Source organism: Pollachius pollachius (genome assembly GCF_949987615.1).
Source record: "Pollachius pollachius genome assembly, chromosome: 18".
NCBI classification, from domain to species: Eukaryota; Metazoa; Chordata; class Actinopteri; order Gadiformes; family Gadidae; genus Pollachius; species Pollachius pollachius.
Genome location: NC_136951.1, coordinates 8,767,098 through 8,777,391, shown reverse-complemented (window position 1 = coordinate 8,777,391; position 10,294 = coordinate 8,767,098). Strand labels below are relative to the sequence as shown.

At 43.4% G+C, this 10,294-nt stretch overlaps 2 protein-coding genes across 2 annotated transcripts; both read left to right on the top strand.

The window, feature by feature from the left end:
- The first annotated feature begins 90 nt into the window (after positions 1-90).
- On the top strand, positions 91-3,295 carry LOC307089314 (uncharacterized protein). Its single transcript, XM_079755520.1, has 4 exons — positions 91-229; positions 819-954; positions 1,963-2,067; positions 3,042-3,295. Exons 2-4 carry the CDS (start codon positions 820-822, stop codon positions 3,204-3,206), a joined length of 405 nt encoding a protein of 134 aa, XP_079611646.1. The 5' UTR covers positions 91-229; position 819; the 3' UTR covers positions 3,207-3,295.
- Positions 3,296-3,742: 447 nt separating this feature from the next.
- On the top strand, positions 3,743-8,157 carry edf1 (endothelial differentiation-related factor 1). The gene is made up of 5 exons (XM_079756159.1): positions 3,743-3,996; positions 4,791-4,842; positions 5,341-5,501; positions 7,110-7,203; positions 7,583-8,157. Exons 1-5 carry the CDS (start codon positions 3,919-3,921, stop codon positions 7,645-7,647), a joined length of 450 nt encoding a protein of 149 aa, XP_079612285.1. The 5' UTR covers positions 3,743-3,918; the 3' UTR covers positions 7,648-8,157.
- Positions 8,158-10,294: the final 2,137 nt, after the last annotated feature.

Here is a 10,294-nt window from a genome sequence, read left to right as displayed (position 1 = left end):
GAACACAATACACAATTGTCAAAGTGGCAGTGCGTTGGAGTGACGTCAGAGGGAGGAAATTCCTTAGTTGTTTTTTTTCTTTTCTGATGACAAAGGGGCCTGTCCAGACTTCTCCGTACTGAACTCTTCTCCGACTTTTTGGACGACTCGGAAGACCCGACACGTTTCAAACATCGCTCACATTGAGCAAGATCGAGTCGCTAATCATCCCGGAGAGTTGCTAGATCAGGTAAACACAATGTTAAACCTTTACACTGCGTATGCCGTCATCTGGTGCAGGTAGAGGATCGCTGTTCCTTAGTCTGCGCTTCGTATCGACTTCGTGTGCAGTTTACGCACACACCTTGAAATCAAAATACGTTGTTCAACCTTTAAGTAACACGCAGATTAAAGTCTTATCTGCTCGGCATATCATTCGCACGTTTTATACCGCAAGCCAACATTCATGAAGGTATTTTACGCAGTTTGCTTAGTTCCAACTTTCTATTCCTTCCTTTACTAAAAGTATTATTCGATGATTTAGAAAATATTAATGAGATCAATACCTGTGAAAAAAATATTGTTTGTTTGAGTACTTATTCCACACTACTTTCGCCATTTGTTATTCTTTGGGACTTTTGCTGATCACAAATGCAAATGTCAAAGGCTTTTGTGAAAGCAAGGACAAGATTGGTTTATAGCCTATTCATGAATAAACAACTGCACAAAAACAATACCAAAGTTATATTAATTTAGTGTGATACAGGTGTGTTTACATGTGTTCAAAAGTAATGCATTGTGTGCAGATGTAATGCGTGTTTGCTTGTTTTTGACTGCAGGATGTCTACGAAGGGCGGAGTCAGGGCCGACGAGGGGCTGTTGATGATGCAGGAGCTCGACGATCGTCTCAAGGAGCAGATCGACAAACTGGAGCACCTCCGCCTGGCCTCCACAGAGCTGAAAGACTTATCTGGGGTACATTGCTTAAAAGGAACAACAGGCTTAAAAAAAACTTAAAATAACCCAATATATTGTCAGGAAAGTATATTGAAATGCATTATACATCTCAAAGTTGGTCAGGATGGATGGTCCTTAGTTTATTATTATAAACTATAAAACAAATCTGAAATCCTTAATGTAGGGGAGCCCCAGTGTTTCCAACTGATCATCATTTGCGTGGGTTTAAATTGCTGGGGTGAACTTGAGATGCTTGGTTTGAATTTGAAAGAAAAATACGTTAGGAGATTACGGAGGCTCCTTTCCTCTTAATGGATTTGACCTCATCTTAATTTTTGCTAAGGTCTATGTGGAGATATAAATAAGCCATGATTTTTGTTAAACTCAACCCCTCTCGCAGTGTAGGCTAATTGCAGAATTTGGCAGTTGGCGCATACAAAATGCTTTGACCAGGTAGTTTTCTCCAATAGTGCCCGCAAACCCACCAAACCACATGTTTTGATTGTGTTTCTCCAAACCACTACGCATTCTCACAGCAGACATTAGAGACTGAGAGGCGTGCAGCTAGAATCCTGAGAGAAGTTATTCTTTAAAGTAATGGATGTCAATGGTTTGCTTACTGCCCAAATTCAGAACATGCATTCACCGCAAGAGGGGATGAGTTGAACGTCCCATCTTGACATAGAAATTGTTAACATTAACCTGGTTCTTAGCAAATCTGTGAAATCCTTTAAAGTGCATTTTTTCATTTAAATGTAAAATGCAGGCCCCCAGAACACCTTAGAAGGTTCGATATTCCCCTCCATAGTTTCGTAAATTAAGGGCCTCAAAACTGCAGTTTGGAATACAAGGAAATATAGGAACACCTTGACTAACCTGAATAACATAATTAGAAATACAGTATGGCTTTCTGTTGTTCTTCACTTCAATACAAACCTATTGTGAGACACTTGTTCCAAATATGACTGAGGTTGATTGGTCTCTGTGGTATTTATTTTATGATTTCATGATTTTCCCTCATCCCAGAGCAACGGGGATCTGAGCCAGTCCATCACGGACCATCTCGATTGGTTGAACCATCTGTCCGAGCGCGTGGAGACTCTTCAGATGAACACAACCATCTTTGCACAGGTAACAAACAGGTCACCATCCTTTAGGTGGTGGGAACCCAAAATGAAAGTCGTCGTTATTGAACTTGATCTAGAGAGTAAATTATATTTGGCTATTCATTCTGAGAGACTTTTTATCCGAAGCGACTTAAAGTGAATCAATATACAGGTAATGAAACCGCAGGTAGGAAAGGTAAGGGAATCTTGCTCAAGGATGTCCACAAGTAGGCTGTTGGCATTTGGGAATGAACCCCTAACCCCTTCAGCTGTGAGTCCACTCCACTATTGACTAAACAAGTCCTTCTATTGACTACACTATTCTTTCCCCAAATGAATAACTTTTTTTTCATGCAAAAGGACACAATGTTTACTGTCTCTGAGAAGGGCCATCAAACATCATCACAGATCTGAGTATACATGCAGGACACAAAGTAGGATTATGGTTTTACTCTGTATGACCTTCAGGGGGTTCAGTCGGGTTGCTGTAGCTCAGGACCTCTCAGTAGCCCTCTCACAACTGGTGGGTTGCCAGTTTGATCCTTGGGTTACTCCTGGCTGAAGTGTCGAGGTGTTGGTGACACCCAACCCATGACTGCTCCCAGTGAGCCTGTCAGTGCCTTCTAGGGTGGTACATGTCGCTGTAGGTGTTTGCCAATGCGTAATGGGTTAGCGTGGCTGTTAAGGCTGAAACATGCAGTCCATGTGTATATGAGTTGGTTCTGTTGAAATGCTGGACTGGCTGTAGCTCTGGCAGAGAGCTTGTTAGAGCTATCTGAGTTTAGATTGTGTTTGGGGGGGGGTTGCCCATACAAAAAGTACTGGGTTTGATCCCCGACAACATTCATTCAGCCAATAAACGAACCGTGCCGTTTTAAAATGTTCTACAAGGGTTTGTCTTCATGCTCCTCTCTTAGCCTGTGAATGGTACACTAGCAGGTTGAGTCTGTGCTGCTATAGTCCTTTTCTCACAAACAACGGTTGCGGCTCCTTTTCCAGATGAACCCAAAGCCTCGCGCCTGGGGAGGGAAGCCGGGGTCCAAGCAGAACCCCCACAGGGGGCGTTACCATCTGGCGGACGACGCCCAATCAGAGATGGGCTGGCCGACGATGCGCCGGCGCCGGGACAGTGACGCTGGCTCTGAGATGTCGTGTTCCTGGTGAATGGATTCTGGACGCCATGTTGAAACGTTGAAAGAGGATAGCGAAATTTTGCCTTTTGTCTCAGTTCATAATAAATTGTGTCAAACATTTTTCTGGGCCATTGCAATGGTTTGTGTTTTATTTAAATTATTTGGGGGGGGGGGTTCTTAAGCTTTTTTTTGTAATTTTTCAACATTTTTTGTGCTAGTTTTATGCATACTTTTATAGATACATTGCTGGATGGTGCCGGTTGTGTGATGTACAATTTGGAGTTTATGAAGGTTATGAAGGTTTCGACCAGTAGGTAAAACAATTAACTTTAACGTTTTTTGAGTGTTTAGAGTGTTCAAAAAAGAGTGGAACCTCTTAACAAAATGTTGTGTTGAATAATGTTTCTGATGAATTTTTATTTGTAATGGCTTTCATTGCATTTGATACATTGTCTATTGACAATGTATCCAAAATTACGAAAGCGGATGAGGTCATGATAAGTTATAAAATAAACCAAATTGTGCCTGTAGGGGTCGCTGTGTTTCCCTACATGTTGTTACTGTAGGCAACGCCATTATAAATAAAGCTACAGTAGCACGCTGACACTTCTAGGAGAGGCGATTGTTTTTCTAGAAGTATCGTCGCATAGTCTTGTAGAACCGAGTAAATACGCACACATAGTGAGCACTTATCCTTGTAAATAACTTATTTGTAACATATCGACTAAAAACCACAAGTCAAAATGGCAGAGAGCGACTGGGACACCGTGACGGTCTTGAGGAAGAAGGGTCCAACGGCTGCCCAGGCCAAATCCAAGCAGGTACGGTTCAATATTTAACACACTAAACACCTCGGGTGGATGGATAGCTGGCTCTCAAAATGTCGTACACATTGAGACCAACCAGATACACGAATCTAAACCACACAAAACCATTCCGACGACGGGGATTCTGCGTTTGCTCCGCGGTTCCGTCGGGCTGTGAGCAGCGATCACATAAACACGATTTGTTAACGAAGGTAAACCAGTGCATTTCTCCATCTGCTAATCTACCGTGGGCTCCAATTGAGTATGTCGTCTTAACGTTGTATTGTCGGTCAAACGGGTCTGGTACAATAATATCTTAACGTCTAACCTCATAGATAGCGATCGTGTTAGCCCAGCCAGACTACACAATAGGGCATGCGTGAACGGCCCATGCGTTGAGCCCCCCCAGCTCAAACCATACAATGGCATCCAACTCTTATGCCACCTAAAAACCTTTCTCTTCACGTTTGTGTCGCACAGTGGGGAAAGACGGTCAATGTTGCAAAACAAAGCAAAGCACTCCAATTTGGAGAAGCACAGAAGAGGTATGCCAAGGGACGACCTATGACTCGTAGTTTCAGTTTGAAGACTTGCGATTATACGGTTTGTTCAAATGATCGATGGCTTGTTTACTACGCAGATGTAAGGCGTTGCTTCAGTGGCTAGGTTGGTCAGGCTCCCTTTTCACGTCTGAACAGGATATTGCATCATCCGGATCACCGTTCACGGCGATTTATGGCGCATTGAAACAAGTTTTGTATTTGCAGAGCAACTTGATTCCCGTGTGTACTTGCCCCTGCTCTTTCTAGGCCATCAACGCTGCTCAGAGACGTGGGGAGGACCTGGAGACGACCAAGAAATGTAAGTTGTTCAAAAAAATCCTGCTTGGCATCGGTTCCATGCATATTATTTCAGCTAAGCTACCATCCATGGTATCAAAACATCTAAAATGGACGTCCAGTTGCGCTCCTGTTTGTGTTTGACCTGGTATAACCCGACGAAGGTCCAAAGGTGATCGACGTGTCTGCATTGTATTTATGGGTATAAAAACAAAACACTCTTGACGTGATATGGAAGCTCTACTCTTCGCACTGCGTTACCAACATGTTTGCATCAAGCCATTTAGTCGACACCTTATTTCAGATGCCATTTTTAAATAGAGCTAGGAACAATCAAAATGACTTGTCCAAGGTTCAACGTATGCAAGGGTTGTGTGACCTCGTTAGCGTACAACAACAACCACAATGGGAGTGCAGAGTAGAGGTCCCACAAACGTTTGCCGCATGATCATGAATTCCGCTGACGCGATGCCACCGTGACGTCCGTCGGCCTCACCTCATCCCTCTCCTCGCCCCACAGGGTCGGCGGGTCAGAACAAGCAGCACTTGGTGACCAGGAACACGGCCAAGCTGGACCGCGAGACAGAGGAGCTGCACCACCAGAGGGTGTCTCTGGAGGTGGGCAAGGTGATCCAGCTGGGCCGGCAGAACAACGGCCTCACCCAGAAGGACCTGGCCACCGTGAGTACCACACACAGGCCGAGGGAGCACTAGCCAACCAGGGGCTAGGGAGGCACTGGATGCCTTTTATTTGTGGTGTGATCTGCACATCAGCAAGCGGGTCACTGATCAAAACGAGTCTTGTCGAGGCCATCGTTGTAGTCGATTGGTGCAAGTTTGTTGCTTTCTTGCGTTTGGAAAACGGCTACATCTGCCGACGTAGGTGACAGAGTGCACGGCAAAGGGCCTAATGCGATCTTGCGGACTGCTCCGTCTGTAACTGTTCTGAGGTAGAAGCAGTACCAAAGGAACTGTCTAAGAAGTTAGTCATCTTCCGCGTCCACCCCAGCATTGTTTTGACTACAATTTTACATTTTTAGTCAAAACAATGGGGTACCATAGGGTAGTCTTTGTGAGACTACTCTATAGTAGTCTCACACAGACTACTATAGGGTAGTCTTTGTGAGACTGCCCTATGGTAGTCTCACAAAGACTACTATAGGGTAGTCTTTGTGAGACTACTCTATAGTAGTCTCACAAAGACTACTATAGGGTAGTCTTTGTGAGACTACCCTATAGTAGTCTCACAAAGCAGACAAGCTTAAATCTTGATGAACAGGGCGTTTCTGGAGGCGCGGCTCTTTAAGTGCCTAAATGGCTAACAGTGAACGTGAACTAGAAAGTGTCTTTCTTAAGTGTTCTACACACTTAACAAAATCCCCTTCTGAAAACGTCCTCCTCTCGTGCAAATGAGTTTCTCTTCGGAAACCCTCCTCATAGAAACTGAAACGGGGCATAGTGTTCTGGTTTTCGCTCTGTGCCATCTCGCCACAGAAGTCCTGCTATAACATAGGACTGCTGGATCCAATATTAACCCTATAGTGACAAGTGGGAGTGTCCGCCCAGATTTGTTAATCATTAACGAACCGACCAACCTACCCAGTTTGCCTGTAGCAACAGGTAGTCTGATCTAGCCCAACACACGTGGGTGAACACTCCCATGTGTTGAAATGGCTTGTACGGTAAACAACACGGCTATCCCTTTAATCCAAAGCAACCTGTAGGGATTTCATGTTGTCAAGGAGCAGTTTGGACATCCTTCTCAAGTATGCCTAAAGGTAGGCTGCAGACATTGGAAATCAATCTCAGATAGAAAGAGAAGTAGGTCATGTTTAAGAATGTTGTTTGTTGTTTCCCCTTGCCAAGGTTAACATTTGCACTGTATTCATTCCTTGTTGCGAGGTAGTCCTATGTTTGAACTGTACTGCGTTATTGTGCTACAAAAAGAAACACACGGATTGCCTAACTGCATTCCGTTGATTTAATCAGAGCTATTGGCAGACAATGTAAACAGGCTCTTTAGAAAGTGTTACTCTTGCTCAATTCTGCAGCGAACCGCAATTCGGTGCATAACGTATGTGCATAACGTTCGGTGAATGAACTCTCTGAAACTACACACTAAATCTAGAGGGTGGCACAGGAGAAATGACTGAACGATGGAGATAATTTCTCGGTCTTATCGCGGAATTGTTAGGACAATAGGGAAATGTACTTATTTGAAAGGAAATGTGAAACCATTGATGGTGTGTCAATGAAAATGACAAGAAATGGTTTATTTTTCTCCCTCAGAAAATCAACGAGAAACCACAGATCATTGCGGACTATGAATGCGGGAAAGCGATTCCCAACAACCAGGTCATGGGCAAGATCGAGAGGGCCATCGGTAAGGTCACCCTGCCACTCCGAGGCACACTGAGCATGTGCACGGCTGCCATTTTATGTAGCTCCAGGCCGCCCATGGGGTGGTTTGACGTGCGTTTCGTCAGAGGCAGGGAAGCCTCAAAGGATTTAAAGGGGTGATATTATGCCACCATGTGTGAGTGTGATAAGCCATTACAAGCTGTTTAAACCCCCCCCCTTTCCTGTGTTTTAGTGTTATTATGCCACACCTGGTTGATAATATCACCCCTTTTAAATGACTTAACGGAACTTGTGGGATTGCAGTGGCTTCAAATGCAAGCTTCTCAATGCGCAGCCCTTGTCTCCCCTTTGACCTTCAACCATTGACCCCGCGACCCTCCACACGTCTCTCTCCGCCACAGGCCTGAAGCTGCGGGGCAAGGAGATCGGTCTGCCGGTCGACCCGATAGTCCCCAAGAAGAAATGAGCACAAGCCTCGGAAATCAGCCCTGCGGTCCCGTCTCCCAGGGACCTACAGGAGGCCACCCCACCCCGGTGTCCTGCCTCCTGTCTGGGCTGATCGGGCCAGCGACCCCGGACCCCCATCCGGACGCTGGCACCTCACCGCAGTACAACAACCCGCATCCCGGCTGCCCCCCACTACAACGAATCCTCCCTCTCCGACCAGCATAAGAGAATGATTCTCCGCTTGTGCTGAAACGTTACAGTTATAAAGGCTGACCGCGCCGACGTGTGTTTTCTTACTGCTTGCTCTATGCTTTGGCATGATGATAAAGAAGTATGACTTTTATTGTTTTAAGTTGTTGTTTTTTGTCATGGCCAAATGCATTAATTTAATCACCGGAACGGTCTGAATCGAACTTCAATTTGCTTGATTTTTATACTTTTTGTTTGAGGTATTAGATGAACTTCTTGTTGAGCATGATCGCTGTGCTTCAATTGATGTTCAAATAAAGTTTGGCAAATTGGGAAATCATCACTCGTGTTTTTTTAGTTTCCCTGAGGCACCTGTTTGGTTAAGAAGTTTAAATGGAAATGTAGCACCCTTTACCTTGTAGTAAGGAGGCCATGATCCTCATTCAGTCTGGCTGTAAGTGTTTGTATATGGCTGGAGTACGTCAGCCAAGCAATAAAACAAGGTGTTGTCTTTATACCATGTGACGTCATTGTCAACAACGGTCAGAGTTCCCATTTAATTGACAATATAAACAAATTTAAGGTGAAACAGGAAGTCCTCACCAAGAGCTCTGCAAAAAGTATGGCATACCACTGTTAATGTGTAACTGCATGGATTTTGACCGGCAAGTTGAATCCCTTATCAGGTGGAGTAGCAGCTTTGCGTTGGAGTTCCTTTAGCATGAGTTTTTCCATTGAGTAAACGTCAATTGATTTTTAAATGGTTTTTCCTGATCTACGTCAAACCTGGTGCTAAAATGGCACCACTTTGAATAATTATTGTAATCACTCAATTCTTCAGTTGACAAAAATAGTAGTTCACCTATATAGCCAATAGGTGTCATTATCGCACCATAAATATCTCACGTGTTATAGTTATCCAGAGTTTTACTGAGAATGTCTTTATATTTATTTAAGCAAATCAAGGTAATTGGCCTTGAGTGTTCAGGTGTGGAGAGCCCGTTCGTGAATTGGTCTCACGCGGTGGCGGCTCCAGTTCCTGTAAAAAGGTAAACACACTCTGGTCTAACGATGGCCCATAACCAGCAGATGGCGCACTGTGACTTATTCAGGGGACCATAAAGACGCTCAGTCTGTGCTTGAGAAGAAGACTGTGGATCTGATGGTTGTAGTTCAAGACTTGATTTGGAGCTTGGAGGTTGTGTAGGCTGCTTTAGTTAAAGTATGCCCAGTAGAGTTTTTTGAAAGAAATAGAAACAAATGGAAATATTGTTTTGTGTTTACTCGGCAAACAAGGCTTAGTTTCTGGAATAATTATTGGTTGATCAACAATATATTTATATTATATTATTATATTATATATTTATAATATATTTTATACTTTAATTTGGCTCTTTGTCTGTGAGAAAGATAGAAAAAAGTTGTCCTGGTTTTTGAGTGTGAGCGTGTTTCTCTCTGGTTGTGCGTGTGCCAGCCCGCGTTCAATCAAAATGGAAACATAAAATGTTTCTCGAGTGACTGACTTCGTGTTATTCCCAGGAATGCCATTTTATTGGTCAAACCGCCACCATGGCAACAAGGCTCCACCTATGATGGGACAGAAATCCAGTGGTTTTGGAGCAATGATGTGGAGCAGAAAGTTAGACGGGAGGAGTCAGTGCAAGACACAACCACAACCGCCCTGTCTGTATCATTTACTACCAGGCTGGGCAACCTGGAAAACGTATTACCGTGATAATTATGGGGAAATCTTTACAGGATTCCAATAAATCTCACGATATGCTAACGCTTTCCAAGTGCATTGTAAATGGTCTCACTGAGGGTGATGTATAGATTAAAAAAAACACTCTCAAATTTGATAATTTTAAGTGCATGTATTGTCATTGTAATCAATGTAGACTAAGACTGGGTATCAAGATAAGTCGGTAATCTTCATTCCAAGACGATAAATTATATATTCAAAGATGAAAAACAATAATAATGAACTACTGCACAGCCCATTTACTAGTTGATATCTTCCAAGTCTTACTTTCTTTTTATTACGCACAAAACTCGTATTTGCTAGGAAAAAAGGTCAACCTAAATGAATAGATTACCTACAGGTTTTGTATGTTTGGCACAAAATATGCACATTTGTTAAACTGAAGCCTTTTTCCCCCAAAGGATTACCAATGCTGCCTGAATCAGGTGATTCTGGTGTTGTCGGCTCTTATAGGGTTTGCAATGTAATCAAAAATGGGGTATAGATAAGAAAACACAGAGGCAAAACATCAAGGGCACGGATCTTGTCTATGTCTTCTGAGAAACTGAAATCTATTCAGTTTATTTATACCCCACAAGGGACCGGGCTAATCGGTTGCATTTATATTCCAAATAAGTGGTTACTAACTCATGAAGATCACATTTTTAACTGCTGAAGCACATCACATATTGATCTACGAACCGAATCATTAGGAAGAATAAGTCATTGTTTAGAT